General features: G+C 44.6%; 1 protein-coding gene across 5 annotated transcripts in view; it reads left to right on the forward strand.

The window, feature by feature from the left end:
* Nucleotides 1–25,573, forward strand: part of XPNPEP1 (X-prolyl aminopeptidase 1) — a 94,791-nt gene extending 69,218 nt beyond the window's left edge. For all 5 annotated transcript variants that reach the window (XM_068258775.1, XM_068258776.1, XM_068258779.1 and 2 more), the window contains exons 14-20: nt 306–377; nt 4,330–4,390; nt 6,096–6,165; nt 10,631–10,804; nt 15,756–15,832; nt 21,843–21,941; nt 25,164–25,573. In XM_068258775.1, coding sequence (XP_068114876.1) covers nt 306–377; nt 4,330–4,390; nt 6,096–6,165; nt 10,631–10,804; nt 15,756–15,832; nt 21,843–21,941; nt 25,164–25,292 — 682 coding nt within the window. In that variant the 3' untranslated portion in view covers nt 25,293–25,573. The remainder of the gene's footprint in view (nt 1–305; nt 378–4,329; nt 4,391–6,095; nt 6,166–10,630; nt 10,805–15,755; nt 15,833–21,842; nt 21,942–25,163) is intronic.
* The last annotated feature ends 726 nt before the right edge of the window (nt 25,574–26,299 follow it).

Genomic DNA, 26,299 nt, shown 5'->3' on the forward strand with positions numbered 1-26,299 from the left:
CCCATCTGGAAGAGGCCTAAATGTGGTAATCAGGTGATAAAAAACATAAATGAACAATAGTTTTCAAAGTGAAGATCATGTTAATAAGAAACTATATCTTAACCTCATTACTACTTTTAAAAATCTGAAAAAAGCGTTCTTCTGGCGATCAACCTGTTTATAAATGGGCCCTTATTTCTGCAGGCAACTGACACAGATATGAATGATGGGTACATATAATTCACGTACTGGCAGCCCCATGCTGAGTGTTGGTGGCTGGGGCTCTTCTTTGAATAATTTTCCTTTTTTTAAATTGCTTTTTGCAGACCTGTTCCTGAGACGAACCGAAAACTTAGTATCCATGAAATCTACCTCCTGGACTCTGGAGCCCAGTTCAAGTAAGAGAACCAGTCTCGTTCCTCAAGCGTTCTATGATGTATTGCTATTTAGCATTACTGGGAAATCATTTTGTGTACTTATAAGTGACAAATGAAATCATTCCCATTGTAGGATTAGAGCACAATTAAAGGACCACTGTCGTGAAAATCTTAATATTTAAAATACATGTAAACACATACAAATAAGATGTACGTTTCTTCCAGAGTAAAATGAGCCATAAATTACTTTTCTCCTACGTTGCTGACACCCATGGCAGATTTGGACTAGCCCATCTTCTCATGGGGGAGGGGGGGTTCTCAGGGTTTTCTTAATTTTTAAAAGCACTTGGTGAATGGCAGTTGCTTCGTCCAACTGCCAAAAAAAAGTGTGCAGCGAGGCTGGCCAGTGTCCTTGTATAAATCTTTTTCAGGGTATGTCTTTATAAAGAATAAATAAAGGCTATACTGAGAATCCCCCATGAAGAGATGGACTAAGATTTCTACTACCTACTGTAAGTGACAGCAACATAGGAGAAAAGTAATATATGGCTCATTTTACTGTGGAAGGAATGTACTTATTTGTATGTGTTTTACATTTTTAGATTTTCACAACCGTTCCCCTTTAAAGAGGAACTGTAAGCATCCTCTCAGCGATGTCCAGTAAAATACCTGGGACAAACCATTTTTACTCCTGGCAGAGTAACAGTTTTTTTTCTTCTTTATTCCAGCAGTTGTAACTGTTATACAGTGAAGGCTGTAACCACCTTTTTTTTTCTGACTGATGTCATCAGAAGGTGCCCAATGCATGTGTTGAGAGAAGTGCAGTTAGAGAACTAAGAGGCTAGTGGTTTGTCTGTACATACAAACAAAATTGAATGGCTGTTGTAAAGCAGTTTTAGTAAAGTAATTGCAGCAGGGTAAATGAATGGAAAAAGGGTGGTTTATTGTGATGAATGGGGAATAGAGAAGATCAGATCAGATCTATTTCTGTACTGTGAGAATAGAGTTTCATCCTAGAGCAGTGATGGCTAACCTTGGCACTCCAGCTGTGACTAAACTACAAATCCCATCATGCCTCTGACTCCCCGATTTATGCTTAGAGCTGTCAGAGTATTGCAATGCCTCATGGGACTTGTAGTTCCACCACAGCTGGAGTGCTAAGGTTAGCCATCATTGGCCCTAGAGCGTGGGGCATAGAACGTTTCATTGCTCCTCACTAAATCTGCAAAAAGCAAATACCTCCCCCATGTTATGCCTGGTACACACCATGCTATTTCCCATCTGATAGTCTGGTAGAATTTATTATTTCCGACAGATCTGATTTGATTTCCGATTGTTTTTCTAGTTTTTTTTCCGATCAGGCTGTGATCGAATCTGCTGTGCAATCATTACGTTAACGATTGATTTCCGTTCGAAATCAATCGTTCCCGTTGAGCCGTTCGTGCGGAAGATTTTTCTCGATTGCCGGCGGGTCGGGAGTGCGTCGATAGCGGCGTTCGAATGCCCGACGGTTGACGCAATACATTACCTGATATGGCCGGCACGTATCCCCACTGTCAACGCTGCTCTGTCTCCGCGCTGGGCTTCGAGTCCAGCAGGCTTCACTTCTTCCTGTCCCGGCAGGAAGTTTAAACATTAGAGCACCATCTACTGTTTAAACTTCCCCGGACAGAAAGTAGGGAAGCCAACCGGAGCCCAGCGGAGAAGAAGACAGCGGGGACTCACGCCGGCCGGAACAGGTAATGTATGCGGGTGGGGGGGGACGACACACCAGCGGCAGCACCACCACAGATTGCGCTTGGTTTCATGTTGATATTGATTCACAATGTTTTTGCAGTAAAGGCAGCCATACGATCCCTCTCTGATCAGATTCGATCAGAGAGGGATCTATCTGTTGGTCAAATCTGATGGCAAATCGACCAGTGTATGGCCACCTTAAGTAGTAAATAACACTGAGCTTGGTTAAAAAAGAGAAAAGGGCAGAAGTGATGTCACTTTTGGCATCACAAAGAAACAGTAGAGATGGAAACCATCAGAAATATTATTTTCTTTTTCATATCACATTTCTCTTAAATCTGACAGTGAACACTAAAGACCTCAGGATAGGTAAGCTAAATAAATAATTTCTTATTGGATGATTTTTTTTCATTTTTTTTTTTAGTTCATATGGAATTTCTTCCCACTTTAAACTCCATGTATTTATAAAACCACAGAATATATTAAAAAATGGTCACTTTCAAATATAAATTATAGAGTGTTACAGTGCTGACCAGCAAAAAAATACACTAAGTTACAGAAACTCATTTTTCAATAACCATAAAAAGTAAAAAGCACTTAAATCATTTTTCCACGCATACCGCTCAGACATCTTAAACTCTTAAACTCCGCTGGGACAGCCTGTACAGTAACACAATCAATGAAAACAGTAAAAACAAATGAATCAAAATGATTAGCCTGAAGTAAAAAAGAGAGGAGTGAGCAGGAGAACAAGTTGTAATGCTGTCTACTACGGGACATAACATCCTCACTCAATATTGACAACCAAGGGTATCCATTCGCCGCTATTCACACATCTGAGCTGTCGTAGCGGCTCCAGACATTTGTGTTCTTGCTCTCCACACTATTTATTTATTTATTGTATTTATAAAGCGCCAACATATTACGCAGCGCTGAAGAAGTCGCTCTCCGTAGTTCAAGGAAAAAAAGGGTTAACCCCTCTCCACAGAGGGTGGATATGTATGATGTATTATGGATACAGAGGCGCCAGAAGGATAAAAAGATCTAAAATGTTTAAAAATGAGGAGGTAGTGGTGGATTTACCTCCTCCGGGCAGACACAAGAAAATGCCGATCAGTTTTCAGCAAAACAATTTATTTACATACTCTGGTAAAATAAAATGCGCTTCGCGGAAGTGATCCGCTTCCTCAGGCAACAACATGGAGCATAGATATACTGTGGGTAGAGACAGATGGCTAAGTAAGACTTGTAACAGTGGTTGTTGCATGGTTGTTGCGAAATGCATTGTATTTTACTGGATTATGTAAATAGTTTTGCTGAAAATTGATCTGCATTTTCCTGTGTCTGCCCGGAAGGAGGTAAGTCCACCGCTACCTCCTCCATTTTTAATTGTTTTAGATCTTTTTATCCTTCTAGCTTGAGATAAGGTTTCATGCATAAATGTAATGGTAATCTTCAGTGAGACAGGTAGAACAGAGGCGCCAACAAGGATAAAATAATTAAAATCCGCTTAAAAGCAGGGAAGTAGGTGGACTCACTTCCCTCAGGTAAACAATGACCGAACAATAAGCCGTTATAATAACAGTAATGTTTAATAGAACATCTCCAAGTGCGCAACGCGTTTCACGGGTCACTATCCCTCTTCATCAGGCAATCAATTTTGGAAAACCGTGGTAGGTCAATATCTGGGCCAAGCGCCTCTGTAATAGTAATCTTGTTCACACACTAGGCTTACATTTTTTTATAGATTACAGCAAGAAAACTATTAAAAATTACTTAACTGCAGCATTGCATTATTCGATGCAGTGCAACGCTATGGGCCATCGATCTACCGTCGCTCCTACTCAGCCACCAATCTATCGATATGTTCCATCCAGTGCAATCGATTTCGTGCAAAAAATTATTGGGCCACTTGCGGCATCCCTTTCTAGCAGATTCAACTTTGTGGCAAGCAACCCTGTCATCAGTATGAATTTTTGAACTTGAACAAGGCTTCTGGTTTGTCCATTCATCTGGGCCAACGGTAATCCTCTCTGGGAAATTCAGATAAACCCTGGTAGAAGATTCTTACTTGGGTTTATTTGAGTTTAGAGGAGGTGATAAGGTATACAGTAAATGATGCACCTTAATTATATTCTATGCCTATCTAACACCGTGACGCTTTTTTTCATCTTGAACCACACCTAACCAATGATAAAGGCAAATTCCTGATTGCATGTTATGTGTTTGTTACTAGAGACGGTACGACAGATGTCACCAGAACAATGCATTTTGGAACTCCAACAGAGTATGAGAAGGTAAGCTATGAGGTCATTGGGCAAAAGTGGGTGACTAGTATCTGTGTTGCCCTTGCAGCCAATTAGCTTGCTGTGTTTACTAATGTTAAAATAACAGCCCCTGTGTGTATTCTGCAAGGGGTGTAGGTGGCGGGGGGGGCAACCACTAGACACTAGGGAACACCATGGGAGAGGGGAGACCAACTAGACACCAGGTATGATACATATAGGGGAAGAAAGGGGGACCACTAGATGCCAGGTACACTGTATGGTGGAGGGAAGGGGGGACCAATAGGTGCCAGATACACTATGGAGGAGGGAGGGGGGACCAATAGGTGCCAGATACACTGTATGGAGGAGGGAGGGGGGACCAATAGGTGCCAGATACACTGTATGGTGGAGGGAAGGGGGGACCAATAGGTGCCAGATACACTATGGAGGAGGGAGGGGGGACCAATAGGTGCCAGATACACTGTATGGAGGAGGGAGGAGGACCAATAGGTGCCAGATACACTGTATGGTGGAGGGAAGGGGGGACCAATAGGTGCCAGATACACTATGGAGGAGGGAGGGGGGACCAATAGGTGCCAGATACACTGTATGGAGGAGGGAGGGGGCACCAATAGGTGCCAGATACACTGTATGGTGGAGGGAAGGGGGGACCAATAGGTGCCAGATACACTACGGAGGAGGGAGGGGGGACCAATAGGTGCCAGATACACTGTATGGAGGAGGGAGGGGGGACCAATAGGTGCCAGATACACTGTATGGTGGAGGGAGGGGGGACCAATAGATTTCAGGTAAACTGTATGGTGCAGGGAGGGGGGGACCAATAGGTGCCAGATACACTGTATGGAGGAGGGAGGGGGGACCAATAGGTGCCAGATACACTGTATGGTGGAGGGAGGGGGGACCAATAGATTCCAGGTAAACTGTATGGTGGAGGGAGGGGGGGACTAATAGATGCCAGATAAACTGTATGGTGGAGGGAGTGGGGAACCAATGGGTGCCAGATACACTGTATAGTGGAGGGAGTGGGGAACCAATAGATGCCAGGTAAACTGTATGGTGGAGGGAGGGGGGAACCAATAGATGCCAGATACACTGTATGGTGGAGGGAGTGGGGAACCAATAGGTGCCAGATACACTGTATGGTGGAGGGAGTGGGGAACCAATAGATGCCAGGTAAACTGTATGGTGGAGGGAGGGGGGAACCAATAGATGCCAGGTAAACTGTATGGAGGAGGGAGGGGGGACCAATAGATTCCAGGTAAACTGTATGGTGGAGGGAGGGGGGAACCAATAGATGCCAGATACACTGTATGGTGGAGGGAGGGGGGAACCAATCGAGGCCAGGTACACTGTATGACGGAGAGAGGGGGACCGAGAGAAGGGAGGGACCGCTAGGCCACCAGAGAAGCAATATGGGGATGTTAAAAGTAGCGGCCTGGGGTTTCTACCCAAGATTTATACTGGCATCAAACTATTTTTCTGGCATCTGAAGGGAAAATTAAGTATCTTGGTTTATATTCCAGTTTATACGGTAGCTTAACTTTAAGTATAGATAAAGTAAAAGAACTGTTTTATCATTATTTTTATTTATTTATTTTTTATCATGTTTTTACCATGTTTTTTTTCCCTGTCATACCTGTATGATGGTCAGTGTGCAGCAGCACATTCTGATCGGCCAGTGCACTCAAGCTACCAATGTCTCTTTCCCTTCCAGGAGTGTTTCACGTATGTTTTGAAGGGCCACATAGCCGTCAGCTCGGCAGTGTTCCCGAATGGAACGAAAGGTACGTGCGGAGTGTTGCCTTGCATGCAGTGGATTGCTGTAAAGGAATCTGGTGGTGGGCTCCATGGTGTGCAGACTTATCATTACAGCAGTGCTGCCTCTGTCTGCTGACAGTCAGAGAATCAGTGGCATGCTTAGTCTCTGAGTTTGGCTCATTTCCAAGCAGCATGCAAATTGAAAAGTCAGATGCAGCAGATGCAGAGTTGGATTGTTACAGGCTTCATGCAACTTGCAACTAAATTTACAAGATCTCAGAAAATAGGAAACTCACTGATCACCTTTCAAACTTTTATCTCTTAATTTTTATTTATTTATTTTTTGCTATGTGATTTAAACTGGCCATACATCACTCGGCGTATGGCCAGATCAACCATCAGATAGATCCCTCTCTGATCAGAGCATGAAATCTATTGGAAATCATCCTGCTGCCACCCACTGAAGTGTATATGTGTCCATTAGCACCATCCTATTCCCGCCCACCTCCTTTCCCCACCTCTAGGGAGATAGGACACTGTACTTAAAACAGGTTAGAGAAGTCACACTTGATTACATTCACGCCTTCCCCTGGATAATTAAGGGTGGAGGGGAGAGAATGGCAGCGCCTACAGCTATTAGACGGACAAACTGCAGAAAGAAAGCTGCTTGGATCCCTTTACTTATAAACCCTCCCAGCTCTGACCATGTCCTCTCCAAACATCAGCAAGGATGCCAGACAAGCCACGCCCCCTCCAGCATCCCTTGGCAGCACCATAGACTGGCCATTTCACCTTTTATGCTCTGTTTGAAATTTCCTCTGTACTTATCTGAAATCCCCACCCCTCTTGAACTGATTAAAAGTTAGTTTATAAAGACTAAAATGATGATTGCTTTCTCTTCACCTTGTGTTGCTGTATTTCTCGGCTAATTTCAATGATTGTGCCGCCTCCTGGCTTCTGCCTCCGGAGAAATTACAAGCTGTCAATGAGATGGAATCGTTCAGTGATTTTTCAGGAAGCCATTCTTGTCTGTGTCGTTTCTCTGAGGGTCTAATTAAAATGTAGGCGGGAGATTCAGTCATCAGAACAATGGATTTATGGGCAATGATTGCGAAGTTCATTCATCTCGCTGGAAAATATTACGCTTGGCAGTAAGGAGCGCTTTGCTGGGATTCTAATGAGCTTGATTACTCCTGTGCTGCTTGTTGTTCCATTCATATCATGTACGTCGTAACGCCAAACATTATCCAGGCTATCCATTAACAAAAATATACCCTTATGCTTTATGTTTACTAGGCTGACTATGTGGAAACCGGGAAATGGTTGATATTTCCCTAATCGATTTGAGAATATCGATCGATTTACCGCCTTGCTCAACTCTCTATTTTTTAGGGTGTATTGCAGCAGAAGACTGATGGACAGCAGCTTGCATTACAAAAATAAAAACAAGAGAACTAAGAGCCTAATATATAGTGTTTCCCTGAAAATAAGACCGTCTTATATTAAAATTTACCTTAAAAATATGTGCTAGGGCTTATTTCCGGGGAGGTCTTATATTTTGTGGGGGTAGCCAGATCCCCCTTTAGTATATAGCCAGATCTCCCCCAGTATATAGCAAGAAACCTCTAGTGTATACCCAGAAGCCCCCCCCCCCAAGTATATAGCCAGTACCCCCAGTATATAGCCAGTGTAGTTCAGATTACACCCCACCTCCGCCACTGCTGCTACTACCGCCGATTTACCTCTCCTGCTGCTGGCCCCCTCCTCCAGAAAGTTGGATCCCCCTCCGGCTTATGCAGTGCACAATTAAAATCTCAGATCAGCAGGGAAAATATCAATGCCGCTGTATACAGGAAGTGATCTCTGTTTCTTTCCTGTATATGCCGGCGCTGTTACTGTACATTTTTAGCTGCTTATCTCCGCTGATCTGAGATCTGAATTATGCACTACGCAAGCCGGAGGGGGATCTGTTTTGCTGGAGGAGCGGGTCAGCAAGAGGGGAGGTAAATCGGCAGCAGTGGTGGTGCGGCATCACTGCGGGGGGAAGGGGGTGCAGGGTGTGTGCAACTAGGTCTTATTTTTGGGGGATGTCTTATATTTCAAGCATGCTTTAAATATAAGATAGATCTTATTTTCAGGCGATGTCTTATTTTAGGGGAAAGATGGAATTAATACATAGTATGTCGCAATAAAATAATAGAATTGGTAAAATAGGATTACCGGTAATACTCACAAACAAGGGTTACCTACAGTCAACCACTTAATAGACAGGTGGGTAAATAAACCTGTCCTCACTCAGGATTAAGAAGTCGCGCTCTGTAGCAGGAAATGACCGGGAAAGAACCCCTCCACCAAGGGTGGACACGAAAAGAATCGCAAGGCAAGGAGAACAGAAGCGACAGGATAGGATAACATACTTTAAAGGGAGGGTAGTGGTGGACTTACCTCCAGGTAGTCAGACACTTCAAGGATACCAGAGCTGAAGATAGTAGGAGAAACGGGGGGAGCAGGCATGTATGGGAGCTGTCCTGCTGCCCACCACTCCCCCGTTCTCCTCTGACCCCCCTCTTTTCCTACCTAATTGCCCCCCTGGCAGCCTCTTCCGGGTTGGCATTTAGTATGCAGGCGCGACAGTGCATGTCCTACATCGTGCAGCCGGGAGCGCACTGCGTATGATGTAATCGTGACGCCATGCGCCTCCCATCTGCGGGCGCTTATTGGATCCGCACGGCCACGCCTGCGCACTGATGCTCAACCCGGAAGAGGCTGCGGGGGGCATTTAGGTAGAAACGGAGGGGGTCGGAGGAGAACTGTGGGAGCGGGGGTGGGCAGCAGGACAGCTTCCCATACATGCTTGCTCCAACTATCTTCAGCTCTGGTATCCTTTAACGTCAATTTTCAAAAAAACTATTGTTTACTTGTCACATTTAACAAAGACAAAAAGAAAGAAAACTCCACTTCAATGCGTTACGTGGTTTATTCCGCTTCTTTAAGCAAAAATGTGGAGCATCTAGGAGGCATAGCGACAGAACGCTCAGGAGTGCACTCATATCATACAGTGTTTGTTCCTATTGTATGCATGTACAGATATGCTAACAAAATCTATCATCAGTCCAGGAGAAAAACCACGAAAAGAAAACAACAAGCTCTGGTAGCATCTTTAAAGGACCACTATCCCTAAAAATCTTAACCTTTTAAATGCATGTGAAGGCACTGAAATAAGAAGTGCATTTATTCCAGAGTAAAATGAGCCATAAATTACTTTTCTCCTATGTTGCTGTCCCTTACACAGTAGGTAATAGAAATCTGACAGAACTGACAGGTTTTGGACTAGCCCATCTTCCTCATGGGGGATTCTCAGAGATTTCTTTATCTTTAAAGTGAACCTGGGGTGAGAGTTATGTTAAGGCTGACATATTTATTTCCTTTTAAGCAATACCAGTTGCCTGGCTATCCTGCTGATTATCGGCCTGTAATACCTTTAGCCATAGACCCTGAACAAGTATGCAGCAGATCAGGTGTTTCTAACAATATTGTCAGAACTGCAAGAATTGCTGCATGCTTGTTTCTGGTGTACTTCAGACACTATAGCACCCGAATAGATCAGCAGACTAGCCAGGCAACTGGTATTGTTTAAAAGGAAACAAATATGGCAGCCTCCATATCATTCTTACCTCGGGTTCACTTTAAAAGCACTTAGGGAATGGCAGTTGCGCCATCCAACTACCAAAAAAGTGTGCAGCGGGCAGGGATCTTTGTTCTTTATAAAGACTTTACCTGAAAAGGATTTATACAAAGGCCATGCTGAGAATCCCCCATGAAGAGATGGACTAGCCCAAAACCTGTCAGTTATGAGAGAATTCTACTACCTACTGTAAGTGACAGCAACATAGGAGAAAAGTAATGCATGGCTCATTTTACTCTGGAAGAAATGTACTTTTTATTTGTATGTTTTTACATGTGTTTTAAATTTTACATTTTTTTCACGATAGTGGTCTTTTAAAGTAATGTCTTATAAAATCACATAAATACCTTTTTCATGGCAACTTACAAGTGTCAGTATCGGCAGAGGCCAAAAAATTGTGGAGTGATGCAGGGGCCAAGCAACGCATACTTGGACAGACAAATGCTTCACATTCTTGCCTGTAGAAGCGGGATAACCAGCGAAATGTGTTGCATTCGAGTTTTCTTTCTTTTTTCCTTTGTTAAATGTGATCAATAACGATTATTATTCTTTTTAAAAAAATTAACATTAAGTGTACCACTACCTGGAGGTAAGTCCACCACTACCTCCCTTTTATCCTTTTATCCTATCCTGGCACCTCTGCTCTCCTGCCTTGTAATTTAATGTAGTACAAGGCTCTGTGGCAATTGAACCCCAGCCACTTCCCTACGCAGCTCCATTCCCCCATGCTGTCACCTGCACTGGATAAATAATTGTATATAACGCATTGCACGGATACGCAGCCACGTTACACATTACTCTTGCAGGCCATCTTCTGGACTCCTTTGCTCGCTTAGCATTATGGGAATCAGGGCTGGACTATCTGCATGGAACAGGACATGGTGTAGGATCCTTCCTCAACGTCCATGAAGGTCCCTGCGGAATCAGCTACAAAACCTTTGCAGATGAGCCCCTGGAGGCCGGGATGATCCTGTCTGATGGTAAGACTTCAGATGAGGAAATGTGGACTGTGCAAGTCTGACTGACTGTTTCTTCTGTATTGGAAGCTCCCGCAGAAATGATAGACCTGTAAGCTTAACATAATTTGTGTGCATACTATTTGAGGGGTTCATAAGAGATGCTATACAAGACTTCATAGCAGAAAATAATCTTATTTCTCAGCACCAACATGGGTTTACTAAGGAAAGGTCTAACATGCTTAGGTTTTATGAGGTGGTGAATGCTAGTGTGGGTATTGGGAATGCTGTAGATGTGATATACTTAAACTTTGATACTTTTCCCCTAAACATAAACGTGCAGAAGTTGAGGATACAAGGTCTGGGGAGGAATATGTGTGCATGGATTAGGAACTAACTAATAGAAAGCAAAGAGTTGTGTTTAACGGATCATATACAAAATGGATAACTGTTAGCAGTGGAGTCCCACAGGGGTCGGTGCTGGGTCCAGTACCCTTTATTGTATCTATTAATGAACTAGATGAAAAGACACAGAACCTATTGCGCTTTTCTCCTGGGCAGACTCAAAGTGCCAGAGCTGCAGCCACTAGGACGCGCTCTATAGACATTAGCAGTGTTAGGGAGTCTTGCCCAAGGTCTCCTACTGAATAGGTGCTGGCTAGATAGATGAAGTAGAAAGTAATGTTGCTATTTTTGCAGACGATACAAAGTTTTACAGAATTATCCAAACTCAGGAAGATATTGCAGGAGGATGTAGATAGGGTGGCTATATGGGCAAATAAATGGCAGATGAAATTCAATGTTGAAAAATGTTAAGTCACACATCTTGGATACAACAATGGTCTAGCACCATACAAAATAAATGGGTTACAGATGGGGACATTAAACTTGGACAGGGACTTATGAGTACTGTTAACAATAAGTATTCAATGCCAAGCTGCTGCAGCTAAAGCAAATGGCATTTGGGGATGCATTAAAAGAAAGATAAAAACTCAGTTTAGATCTTTTGAAAGTTTGCGTCTGGAATATGGAATTCAGTTCTGGGCACCGCATTACAAGAAAGATATTGCAGTTTTAGAGCAAATTTAGAGACGAGCAACAAAATTGATTAATTGAATGAATTAATTGATTGAATGAAAGGTGTCGCTTACCAGGAAAGGATAGTTAAACTGGACTGGACTTTTTTAGTCTGGAGAAAAGATGCCTTAGTGGATATCTAATCCCCTTTGATCAGCTGAGAAATGTGAAGGGTATTTTTGCACCAAAAAATGTGCTAGGGCTTATTTTCAGGGGATGTCTTATATTTCTATGAACACACAAGTTCCTGTGCTGTGTGCCCTCCTGTCTTCCCCACTGTGCCGCTTCTTCCTCTGCTGGATTCACCTTTGTTTTGTGTGCCCCCCTTGTACGTCCTCCTCTATCACCTGTGTCCCCCTATGTCCTCAGCTGTCTCCTGTGTCCTCCGATGTCCCCCTGCATCCTCCTCTTACCTCTAGCTCCATGTCGTGCTGCTCCCATGTCCCCCTGCATCCCCTTCCCCCCCCCCCCCCCAGCAACTTGTGTTTCTGCTGGAGCCGATGGACCATGGCTCTGTTATTGGGCCAATCACTGCACTCACTATATAGCAGGGAGTGCAGTTATTGGCCCAATGACAGAGCCATGGTCCCGCCCACAAGACCATCGGCTCCAATAATACAAAATGCCATACTTTTAATTTACTGCCGCTAGGGCTTACTTTTGGGTAGGGCTTTTATTTCAAACATGCTCTAAATTCCTGCAAGGGCTTACTTTCAGTGGATCTCTTAATTTCGCAGAAACTAGGTATGAGAGCGCTCCAGTTTTCTCTCTGTGTGATCACAACTTTCACTCAGAAATATGTGGCATTGTTGCCAGGTAACCGGGAGAGGCACAGGGTTGCTGGCACAATACAGAAATATTAGGGCTGGTGTACAATGTACACAATATACAGGCTGCTGTGGAGGGAATCCTTTATATATAATAGCCATCCTGGGGAGCATGAGGTTCTCATATCTTTTCAGCAAAGCAAAATAAGTAATGAAATATAATTGCATTATTGATCAGGGAGCAACCTGGGACTGACTCAATATATTTATGTTGTGCGCACGCTTATCCTTTAACACAACAGGCCACCCTATAGCAATTTTCAGCTGCATACGCTTGTTGTGTTATTAACAACGCCAGCAAGAAATCGATAACCCCAGTGAATTGTCCCCGCGATGCATCATGCGCCGGGAGCCTAATTGTATCTTGGCGCAGGGCTCCCCGCGGAGCTGTTGTCTGAAATTCCTATACAGGTCAGTTAATGAAATGGGGAGTGTGATATTGTCTGGATGTACGACACCTGCATAAAACCGCCTAGCTCTTTTCTATCACCGATTTATATGCCGCAGCAAGGATGCCTGAACCCTTTACACTCCAATGCTCCTGCATAGTGGCTGGATCGTGTATTGGTTAAGTGCTCTGCCTCTGAACCTCAGCTATTCCTGATTAGTAAGCCAGCACCTATTCAGTAAGGAGTCATCGGTCAAGACTCCCTAACACTGCTACTGCCTATAGAGCGTGTCCTAGTGGCTTCAGCTCTGTTGCTTTGAGCCCACCAGGAGAAAAGTAAAATATAAATGTTATTTATCTTGTCTTGTCCATATGCACAAACCCCCAGACTTAGCACTCAATGGTGAAAGGACAGCCATAGGCTCAGATAAATGCTAAAAGCCAGTATCTTTATTTGGCAAGGTCAGATACTAATGTACTAAAACGTCCACAGGAACAACTGACTCCTGTCAGTCTCACAATTCACCAAGTAAAGCTACATACACACAGAAAGCTAGATCGGGGAATCTGTGGCGACGCGACATATGAGCATTCCCCAATCCATCTTCCACGCTCACGTACCGCAGAAATGAACGACAGGTGCCAAGTTAGCGTTGAAGGAATTGCGGTAATTTGCACGGGAGTCGATGAACATTAAAGCGATCGCTCGTCCGTTGATCAGTCATGATGACCATTGTGGGGAGGCAGACCTCTTTTCACATTGTTTAACTAATTTCCATTAAATGTTACCCAATATTGCGAAATCCATCATCTGTTGCAAATAAATTGTCGCAAAAAACGCGTTGTGGGTATGGACCTTTATTCCTAGGTATCAATTCACCAAGCATTACCGCATTCGGTAATGCTGAAAACAGCTGATTTTACCGAGCGCTTAGGAAAGTGTCAATTCACCAAGGCTATTACTGCCTGAAAAGCTGAAATTACCGAGCAGTGAGGTAAATTACCGACTTGTGCGGTAAACACCTCAACAAATGTCAGTAAATGTCAATTCACCAAGGTTACAGGATGCTGTAAAGCACAGTTCCATTACTGACAGTTCTCTTCTGTCGGTATCAGTGCGGGACTCACAGAACTCACATAAGCAGAGCAGCGAGCAGAGATTATGGAACAAAACAAGCTTCCCTTGCCACCCTTCGGCAGCTTAACCTCTTAAGTTCCTGTTTGAAAATGCGGAGGAGCTAGTGGGAAAATAACTTAGCGGGGCAAGTGTAAAGTCTCTTAAAGTTCATCCAAGCTGTAGCAAATAAATAGAACTAGACTAGACTAATGGAGACTAGATTCAGAGCAAGTAGAGGCAGTATAACAAAACATGTACATCTAAAAGGATGTCAGGATGCCTCTTCCTATTGTAATGCTGTCTCTGCACGGACCAGCATGTAACACAGATACTGACAACTGGGCTTCGGTAAATTACCAAACTTCTACCGCACCTGTGAAAATATTGGTGAATTAACACAAAAAAAGTCTAAAATACAGAATGCAGTGTTTTCCCAACAATTTTTTTCTTATCGAACAGCCTTTGGAGAATACGGACGCCATAGTTGTGAGAATCCTGAACACAGGTGGAGTCTTTAGAAGTGGAAGACTGTACCCTTCCCACCCAGAAGAATAGACATCCACCCAATTTAAAGTGACATACTCCTATATAAAAATGCATACATATGATATGAACCATTAAAGAACACGTTGGCAAATACGGAAAGCCAGGCCCGGCCCTAGACTTTTTGCCGCCTGAGGCAAAATTCAAAAAAATCGACGCCCCTCCCCCCCCCCCCCAAGCCGTGTGTGTGTGGGGGGCCGCCCGAGCTGGAGGGGATAGCGGGCAGGAAGGGGGTACTGGGCCTAGCGGCGGGGAGGGGGGTCGGACCCCCCCCCTCCCTCGCCTGGGTCCCCCGTCCTCCGCTCCCCTCCAGCTTTAAAAGTGAGGTCGCTGGCTGCAGCTATATTGTAAGAGGCAACGGGCGGGGATCACTCACCTCTTCCTCGTTCCAGCCCGAGCCTGCGCTCCACTGACGTCACTTCCTGCGGCGTAGCAGGAAGTGACGTCAGTGGAGCGCAGGCTCGGGCTGGAACGAGGAAGAGGTGAGTGATCCCCGCCCGTTGCCTCTTACAATATAGCTGCAGCCAGCGACCTCACTTTTAAAGCTGGAGGGGAGCGGAGGACGGGGGACCCAGGCGAGGGAGGGGGGGGTCCGACCCCCCTCCCCGCCGCTAGGCCCAATACCCCCTTCCTGCCCGCTATCCCCTCCAGCTCGGGCGGCCCCCCACACACACAGACGGGCGGGTGCCGCCCCTCCAGAAGTGCCGCCTGAGGCAAAAGTTTCACCCCGCCTCATGGGCGGCCGGCCCTGCGGAAAGGATACGGAATATGTTGTTGCTTTATAAATCAATAATAATAAGAGTGAATCCTTAAAAAAAAACACACTTGCCACAAAGGACATGGGTGGATTACCAACAAAGCTGGCAAAATGTAATTGCCGTGGAAAAGAGACAGGGAAGAAATAGTAGGGGGTGGAAAGGGGGAAGGGGATGGAATGAGGGAAAAGGAAGTGGCGAGGGTGGATAAGGGATGGTAAAGAAACACACTGCTGCAAACCTCTTAATCCTATTCTCCACTCTTCAGAGCCCGGTTATTATGAAGACGGATCATTTGGCATCAGAATTGAGAATTTGGTGCTGGTTGTCCCGGCTAAAACTAAGGTGAGCCACGTAGGAGATTAGCTTAAAGCGTAACTGCAGGTGTTTGAAATAAATCATAGCCAGGAGGATAGTTTTATTTAGAAGAATGTTTGATTACAGGTTTCCCTTGCTTAGAGCGTGTCTTGAAATATTGCTAAAGAAGCGCAGTTTAAATTGGGCAGTGCGAGTTAAAAAAACCTGTGCACACTCTATGAGCACTATGACTATGACTAAGGGTAGATTGTAAGCCCGACACGCGTCAGTTGAACCTTGTGATTTTATTGCATCTGTCATGTGGAATTTTTGAATAAAAAACCAGCGTTTCCACCTCTGCTTGGTTGCGGATCCTTCTGTACATACACTAGTCCTGCATTGCGTGCCCTGTTAACTTACGCCTGCTCTTTTTTAAGGACCAGCTGCTCCTTTAATCCCACCCTGAGCCATATTGGGTCCAGTGGCTTTGTAGGATGGGATCCTCACACTTTGATTGGCCCAATAGGCTGCCTGTCACATGGCAGGCGGGTAGTAGTAAACACTTATAGAAACAATACACGATTTATTTTTTGGTTTAGTCACCCTATAACAAGCCAGTAGGTTACTAAGATCTCAGGATTACTCCTGTTACTAAACTACTAGTTCAGTCCCTATGTGCCTCAACCACTCTGAGTGATACTTAAAGGAAACCAGAGCTCTGTTAAAGATTTATACAGGGCTGTGGAGTCGGTCCAAAAATCCACCGACTCAGACTCCTCAGTTTAGGATTCCACCGACTCCTCGACTCCGACTCCTCTAATTTGCATATTAGAATTTTGTTGATTAAAAGTATGTAACATGAAATTCATCTCTTAACTGCCAACGCTTAGGAATTTTACAAGACAACTGAAGTGAGAAGGATATGTAGACTACTATATTTATTCCCTTTAGACTAAAACTAGTCCTTGGTAAGAGTACTTGCAAAAGGTACAAACCGGAACAAAGAACATCTATCAGGCCCTAGGCAATGTAACTGTGGGTACATGTAAGAATGATGTGCAGGTACTCTGCAGGGGAATGAGGAGATTCTTCCTCTATTATGCTGGGAATACACGTTTCGTTTTTGCCTTCGTTTAAACCTTCGTTTCGATTGTGCCTTTTGTCCTTTTCGATCCCGAAATAATCGATCTTACGGTTAATATCACCACCCACGGTTTCGTTTTTTTTTCGATTCTGATGGTTTCGTTTTTCCAATGATCGAAGGCTGCAAAGAAACGAAACGTAGTACAGGGACGGACGACATAAACGAATATATAATCGATCTGAACAGCCATCAAGCCTACCAATGGCTCGATTAGATGGATAAAGAGAGATAATATCAAACATGTTCGATCACTAGTCGTTCGCTTTTGGGGTCTATTAATCGAAACTATAATGAGATTATGACTATTTTCACATACGTTTTCAACACTCGATTCGTTTAATGAACGAATCGAAGGCTAAAACTAAGGCAAAAACGAAACGTGTATTCCCAGCATTACACATTCTTCATGCACAATCTGAACAAGGTTTATGGGTGACACCTCTGTGTTCAATGTGCACAGCATTCTCAGTGGATTCCCTGCAGCTCTGTGGGGAGTGCATATGTAGAGTGTAGTACTACTGTGTAACAAAGTAAACCTGAGACAGATGAAATTAAAGTTTTATACAGACCTGGGGGTTCCTCCAGCCGCCTTCAGGATAATCAGTCCCTCGTTGTCCTCCTCCACCACCTGGATCTTCTGCTATGAGTCCAGGTACTTGAGCCAGTCAGGCGTAGTGCGCATGCACACACTCCGCCGCCAGGAGCATACTACACCTGTGCAGCACTATTGCGCAGGTGCAGAATGTTCCTGGCTGTGGGAGCGGCATGCGGCTGGACAGCGCTGACTGGCTGAATTACCAGGACTCATAGCAGAAGATCCGGGTGGTGGAGGACAGCGAGGGACTGATTAGCCTGAAGGGGGCTGGAGGAAGCCCCAGGTATGTATAAAACTTTACTTTTCATCCGTCTCAGGTACCCTTTAATTTGTAGTCACCAAACCAAATTTTAACAACATATCAAATTATTTGATTTCATCAGCAAAGGGAGTGCATAAAATTTGCATAAATCAGCATCAGTGCAGAATTATTTCCATCTAATTGACCATCTCTATTAGTGACACAGCTACACATCAGGCTTTATTCTTACAGCATAGATGTTGTTTAGTATATATAAGAGATTCCTGTGTACACATCATATATACAGTCACAATCAGATATGTATATATGACCTTAAAAATACAGGAACTGCTTTATTGAAGCAGCACAAGTAACTAATTTTGATTGGTTTATTTCATTTTTGTGGACTAAGCACAGCTATTACTGTATATATACATTATTTTTAATGACTATTATCTGAGAAATAGAACATTTTATCATATTTTCTATTTTAATTACAGTTACAAATTCATTAGGAGTCGGAGTCGGTGCATTTTTTCCCGACTCCGACTCCAGGCACCCAAAATTGCCCGACTCCACGACTCCGAGTCCACGACTCCGACTCCACGACTCCGACTCCGACTCCACAGCCCTGGATTTATACATACCTGGGGATTCTTCCAGCCCCTTCTGCTCGGGTCGCTCCCACGCCGCCATCCTCAGTCTTCTCACAGCTCCGGTACCGGGTCCCCACACTTCCGTCAGTTGGAGCCAGTCTGCTGGAGAGATACGCTAACTGCGCACTTCTGCGCAGACTGTCTCCGAATGACTGCAGTGACGGGACCCGGTAACAGAGCTGCAGGCAGCGGAGGACGGCGGTGTGGAGCGATCCTAGCGCATGGGGCTGGAGGAAGCCCTGGGAATGTATAAATCTTTATTTAACAGAGCTCTGGTACATTTAAAATATTTTGCATTGTTGGTACCTGTCAAGCCCTGTTGTGTTCACATTTTACCATCTTCACTGAAATAGCCATTAATTGAACGCTGTAACGCCCTCTATTATGTTTTCATTCTAGATCAAAAGTAAATTTATTGTCTATCGAAGAAGTGGCCTGCATATTGTATATAGTACTTGTATTTAATCAGTTAAAGTGACACTAAAGCGAAAAAAAGTATGATTTAATGAATTGTATGTGTAGTACGGGTAATTCGTAGCAAAGAAAAGAGTCTCATTTGTATTTTCAGTGTTATAGTTTTTTTGTTTTTTTTTTAACCCATTCACGTTCCGTCGTTTTCACTTGAGAAATGTTCACCTCCCATTCATTAGCCTATAACTTTATCACTACTTATCACAATGAACTGATCTATATCTTGTTTTTTCCGCCACCAATTAGGCTTTCTTTGGGGGGTACATTTTGCTAGGAGCCACTTTACTGTAAATGCATTTTAACAGGAAGAATAAGAAAAAAACAGAAAAAATCGATTATTTCTCATTTTTCAGCCATTATAGGTTTAAAATAATACATGCCTCCATAATTAAAACTCACGTATTGTATTTGCCCATATGTCCCGGTTATTACACCGTTAAAATTATGTCCCTATCACAATGTATGGCGACAATATTTTATTTGGAAATAAAGGTGCATTTTTTCCGTTTTTCATCTATCACTATTTACAAGTTTAAAATAAAAAAAAATATAGAAATATTTCATCTTTACATTGATATTTAAAAAGTTTAGACCCTTAGGTAAATATTTACATGTTTTTTTTTATTGTAAACATTTTATTTGGGTAGTTTTGGGAGGGTGGGAGGTAAACAATAGGTTTATAATGTAAATGTGTGTTAATTTTAATTTTTTTTAACTTTTAGTTGTAGTATTACTTTTTGGCCACAAGGTGGCGGCCATGAGTTTGTTTACATGACGTCACTCTAAGCGTAACACGCTTAGAGCGACGCATGGGGTACGTTACAGCTTTTTCAGTGGGGGAGAGCAATCAGTGATCGGGCACCATAGCCCGATTCACTGATTGCCTGGCTAACGAACCGCGGGCCGGGAGTGCGCGGTAGCGGGCATGGTTCCTGGACGTAGTTTCTACGTCCAGGAACCAAAATAGGTTAATAATATTGTATCATTCTGTCATATTTGCAGTGTACAAACTACACTCTGTATTTTAAATTATGAAACAGAGCAAATCTAATGACCCATTTAACTTTCCTGCAGTAAGACCTTAGCTGAAGCGGTGTTTCTTTGATGTAATACGTTCAAAAAGCAGCACTGTCTTCAACCCAAGTTGGGTCGGACAGCTCAGAGAAGTTCTTTTACACAGATAACAAGTGAAGTTTCTTAAAGAGAACCCGAGGTGGGGTTCTGACAATGCTATCCACATACAGAGGCTGGGTCAGCTTATATTGCCCAGCTTCTGTTGCTATCCAGATCCAGGGACGGATCTAGGGGGGGGGGGGGGGGGCAGTCGGGTCTCTTGCCCCAGGCGCAGTTTGTTGAATTCTTAAAAAGATGGCAAAATTTGGATGGGGAATGGCAGTTTAGGCGCCAAAACCTGCTACTCTGTGTAAGGCATGCACCAATGGGGGAAAAAGGTTTCTTCAAGAAGGTGACGTGCCCAGACTCAAATCACCTGTGCACTTTAGGCGCCAAAACCTGACCTTTAGGCGCCAAAACTGGATGAGGAATGGCAGTTTAGGCGCCAAAACCTGACCTTGCCCCAGGCGCAACTTGGTCTAGATCCGTCCCTGCCCAGATCCCCCCTAAGTTCCCCCTGTGCTGTGCTCTACTATCCCCCATAAATCACAGCCGCGCTGCCAACACGCAGTGTGTCACAGCGGGCTGTGTTTACATCTGTACTGTCAGTCTGTGTGCTCCCCCGCCTCCTCCATAGCTCCAGTCCCCACCCGCGTCCCTTCCCTCCCCGCTGATTGGAGGGAAGGGACACGGGTGGGGACAGGAGCGATGCAGGAGGCAGGGGAGCACGCAGAGTGACAGTACAGAGGTAAACACAGCCCGCACAGCGCAGCTGTGATTTATGGGGCATAGCAGAGTGCAGGGGGAACTGAGGGGGGATCTGGATAGCAACAGAGGCTGGGCTGTATAGGCAGAACCAGCCTCTGTATGCGAATAGCATTGTCAGAAGCCCACCTCGGGGTTCTCTTTAACTCTTCCTGTTCTGGGAACAATATGAGACTCTTTTCTTTGCTACGAATGTTCTATTTCTTAGCTGTACATACAATTCATTATCTCATAAGTTCATTTTCACTTCAGAATACCTTTAAGATGACTTACCAGCATTGATTGCAAAATCCTTCAAAGATGTAATAAAATACTGATCTGATGTACAGGTATGAGCGATTTCATGAAAATCAAAATCGTCCCGGAGCGTTCGGGGGCGTAGGCTATGTACACGGGGAGGTTAACACACTTAGGCCGCCGCCTCTCTTCTGATGTGCTTCATGTATCAAGAGATGGAATGAGGCATGGAGTGCTTTAGAAGGGAGATGGCCTTGGTGAGGTAATTCCCAGATATGCAGGCCACGCCCTTCACACCCCTCGGGATATTTTCACTTTTCACTAAATCGTTTTCACTTATTGTATAATGGTAAAGCACTACAATGCCAGTGAACTTCAGACCGATTTACAGATAGTTTGTTTTGAAGCATTGTGTTATTGTTCCTCAATAGACTGTACTGACATAGAGATAAAGCACATCCCAAACAGACTCTTGAAGGTTTACAGAGCGTGGCGGCGAGGTCTGTATCGTTCCCGTGGGCCGGGCCCCCGGAGACGCCTGTGTGTATTGCGGTGGAATCTGCAACATTAAGTTAATACTAATGACTTCCTAACTTTCGGTAATGCGCAGGGATGGTTGGAATTGACTGTTGTAAGCATATTATGTTGCTCCTTGGGGTGGAAGAAGCTTGCAACAATTTACTTTCCACCTTTTTTAATGTGGCGTTAAGCAGCCGTTCCCCAGGCGGCCGTCTGTTTATGCAGCTGTCTCTTTTTGTCTCAGCGTGAAATGAAAAGAGAGACATTTCCGGGGAAGAGAGAAGCCGTAAATCACAGCTCTGCGTTCTCTTTTTTAGTACAACTATCGAGATCGGGGAAGTCTGACGTTTGAGGCAATCACGCTGGTTCCCATACAGAGCAAGATGATCAACGTTGACTTACTGACGCAGAAAGAGGTGAGTGTCTGGAGGTTTCTGTAACACAATCATGGAGCTCTTGCACTTCTGTACTATGTCGTTTTCAGAAAAGTTCGATAAAATGGCTATCTAAAGCTAAACAAGACCCGTGTATAGATTCATATAGTAAAATAGAGCTCTCACTGTTTGTAACTGTGACCAAGGATTGAACTTCATCCCAATCAGTAGCTGATACCCCATGAGAAATCTGGTACTTATCCGTTAGCCGGGCGCATCCGGCAGGTGGCGCTAATTACTATTCCCCCTCCAGGCCGACATGGATAGTAGGGAAAGATGTTAGGCCCGGTTCACACTTGCGGTGGCCCTCCGGAATCGCCGTGCCGGAGCCGCACCGCCTGCAGAACGGACGGAACGGACGCACGGCATAGCAATTAAAGCCTATGCGTCCGTTCACATGGGTCCGTTCTGCAGAACCGGAGCCGGACCGGATCCGGGCCGGATCCGGACTCCGGCCTCCGTTCCAACATGCGCTATTTTTTCATCCGGCCCCTCCGGCAGCCGTATCCGGGGCGGAGCCGGACTGCACCATCCGGCCAATACAAACAAATGGGAACCGGAGGCCGCACAACACACTGGCTGAGAAATCCGGATGTTCTACCCCACTTCCTATGCGGATTTTTGCGGCGATATTGGCTGGGGACACATGGGCAAGCATTTTGGAGTGGAGCAGCACGAGCTGGAGATGTTGGCAGGATGTTGGCAGCATGTCGGAGGTGGAGGTGAGTGCTAAACAGCAGAGGGCCTGATTCCACAGGTCCCCCTTCTGCTGACCTCCCAGACCCCAACATTTTTTTTTTTTTTTTACGTTAACTTTGCCAAACGGATCCGGATCGCATCCTGATTACCACCTGATGCAACCTGACCGGATCCGGATCAGAACCGTACGGTTCCGGTCCGGATCCGGTCAGGTCATCCGGTCCGTTTGGCAAACAACCGCTAATGTGAACCGGCCCGGCTCTGGTGGAGTTTTGTTGCCACCTGCCGGATGCGCCCGGCTAACGGATAAGTATCAGAAATCTTTTACCTTTTTCTCAAATAAATCATCAGGGATGCCTGTATGGCTGATATTGTGGTGAGACCCCTCCCACAGTGTGAAGTCAGGACCTAGGTCCTGACATCACACTGTGGAAGCCTTTGTTGCATTGTGGGTAATAACGGCTGTTTCCAACTGCCAAGAAACCAGTATCTCCCTCTGTGCATTTGTATATCTATAAAAAATAAAAAAAAACTTTTAGCCTATCACACAGGTGTCAAACACAAGGCACGCGCCCTGTACAGTAAGTGGCTGACAAGCAGTAAAGTGCGCTGCTGTCAGCCATGCATGTAGAAGAGCCCTAACTGCACTGTTGAGCTAACTACTCAGGTGTGAGTCCATACCCCAGAGAGAGTTACAGGTGTGTAAAGTAGTGAAAATTAAGCTTTCAGTTGGAAAACACACAGCTGGCTGCTGATGGGAGTGGAAAGGTATTCTGTGACAATGATTTAAAAAACTTCTATCCCATCTATATTCTATAAAAAAAAAAGTTGCTTAAAGTATACCTGAGACAAAATAAGCACCAGAATGTATACCTGCCTAGGACTTCCTTCAGCTCCCTGTAGGCCCCCTTGGTGTTCTCCGGGGCCACTTGGCTCTGCAGTCTTCCCTGGTTAATTCCCCAGTCATGCTGCACTGTGTATGTGTGGTTCTAGCACCCCTGATTGCGCTCCTGTGGGCGGGAGTGTTCCACACATGCACACTTCTCTAACTGCAGTAAGACTGTAACTGCGCAGGTGCAGAAATCTCCCGGCTACAGGAGCGCGACTAAGGACGCGGGCGGCCATAGCCTCGCATGCAGCTTGCCAGAGCGGCCCGGGAGGATGCAGAGGGAGCCCACAACCGACGGGGCTGGAGAAATCCCCAGGTAAGTATATATGCTGCCGCTTATTTTATTTAGATTTCGTTTAAAGTTTACCTATGGCGACCTTAAAGACAAAAATTAGATACTTGCCTAAGAAGAGGGAAGCCTCTATCCTGCAAAGGCCTCCCACTTGCTTCTGGCCCCCACCCTTGCTACCCACAAACCCCAGGACCATATCCAACAACAGCTTGTCGATTATGTGGCTGCAATCCTCTTCATGAGTTTGGCCGTACTGCTCCTGCGCGAATACGCCTATGCTTGCACAGAACACTGAAGCCTCCTTGATACTGTGCAGGCTTGGCCGTTTAATGCAGGCGCAGAGCAGCCATACTTGTGCATGAAGGAGAGTATGGTCATGATCATAAAGGGGGTCCCGGGCAGCAGCGGTGGTCTCCAGGAGGACGTAGGAGGCCTCTTTGAGGATCCAGAGGCTTCCCTCTTCTTTGGTGTCTCATTTTTGTCTTTAGGTTCAGCCCAGGTTCTCTTTGAAGTGATATTTCACCAGACCGATCCAAAGAAAAAATAGAACAAACGTTTATCAGAGCAACTAATCAGGATTCAGCTGTTACTAAAAATGAAGATGAGGATTGGCTGCTTCACATTTTTTTGCTCCTGTCTTGATAAACTTGCCCCATTGTGTCATTTATTCCCTTTTACACTAGCAGGTAAAACCTGCGTTGCGTTACCCTATTTTACCCCAAGGGGCTGCAAAAGCAATGGAAGTCTATGGAGACTTTCACACTTCCGTTGCGGTGCACCGGAAGTATCTGAGCCGACACATGGGTAATAGCGCTTTATCGCAAGCTTGGGGTGCTTGGAATACTGTATGTCTATAGGAGACACACTATTTGTGAACAATGGAACGCGGTGTGTTACGTACATGCACAGACCTACGGGTATCCCAATGACATACTTCCTGCCCAACAGGAAGTACGTCACTGAGCGGGGGGGCAGAGCTATGCATATGATATGTTGGCGTGCTCTGCTGCAGGTCATTTTTTGCATTGCGGTGGGATGCAGCAAAAGCATCGCATCTCCACCGCAATGCAAAAAATAGATGTAAAACCAGCCTTAAGCCTCTTGCACACTACATGCAATACCAATTCAGATTTTGACTTTTAATCGATTTTCACATGCAATTCCGATTTTTATTTGGTACTGCATGCTACGTTTTTTCTTTTGATAGCATCCAAGGAAATCAAATCGAGTCACAAATCGGATTTGCAGTGTGCAGGGAACCTTAGCTGTAAATCGCCTTCATGTAATTCTCAGTCTAATGTCATTATTTTTGTCTGGTTGCCAGGTGGACTGGGTGAATGAATACCACCGAAAATGCCGGGAGGTGGTCGGAGCGGAGCTGGAGAAACAAGGACGTCACGAGGCCCTCCAGTGGCTGGTTAAGGAAACAGAGCCAATCTGCCGATCTAATTAACTTTTTTTTTTGGATTGTTTTTTAATACAGTATTGCTATTTTTTTAACCTCTGCATTGCCATTATGCGCAGTACCTCTGAAAGTCAGATGACCCTGCGCCACACACTGCTGAATTTATCTGGCGCATTACTTGTGATTTTTAATGGCATTTCAGTTGGGAGACTCAAGTGACGATGAGAGCGGTCAGCTTGTTCTATAATGAACCGGTCAGCTTGTTCTATAATAAACTGACTAAATGCGGAGGGAAATCACAGCACAGACGATTAAATGGAAGTAAAATATCTTTGTGTTCATTCCAGTGAGGATAGTTTTTTGGTGGTGGGATATTGGGGCAGTAAGGCCAGATCCACACTATACGCGCTTGCGTTTGATTAGCGCTTGCTGAGCGCATGTTAAAAAAAAATCGCTCCCATTCACAATCATTAAAATCATGGTAAAAATTGCGTAAAAATCACGCTGGCGACTTTTACGCAATTTTTACTTTGAATTTAATGAAAGTGAATAGAAGCGATTTTTTTTTTTTCGTTAACAAGTGCTCAGCAAGCACTAATCAAACGCAAGCGCTCCCGAACGCCCTATAGTGTAGATCCAGCCTAAGATATACAGATTTGCATTTATTTGAAGTGACACTGAAGCTAAAAAAAACAACCTCATGATGTAATGAATTGGTTGTGTAATACGGATAATTAATAGAACATTAGTAGCAAAGAAAGTAGTGTCATATTTTTTAATTTCAGGTATATAGCTTTTTTATAACATTGCATCATTCTCTAATAATTGCAGTTTCCACAACACACTCAGCATTTTAAATTATTTCACAGAGCAGGCTACTGACCCTTTGAACTTTACTCTGTACAAAAAACAATAAGAGAAAATTGAGATAAGTGCTTCAAAAGACAGTGCTGTCCACGACTTTATAAAGTCGCAGAGCTCAAAGAAGCTCTTTAGCATAAACAATTAAAGTTTCTTAACGCTTCCTGTACTGGAAACGATGTAAGACTCATATC

The sequence above is a fragment of the Hyperolius riggenbachi genome, chromosome 10 (genome assembly GCF_040937935.1).
Source record: "Hyperolius riggenbachi isolate aHypRig1 chromosome 10, aHypRig1.pri, whole genome shotgun sequence".
Classification (NCBI taxonomy): Eukaryota; Metazoa; Chordata; class Amphibia; order Anura; family Hyperoliidae; genus Hyperolius; species Hyperolius riggenbachi.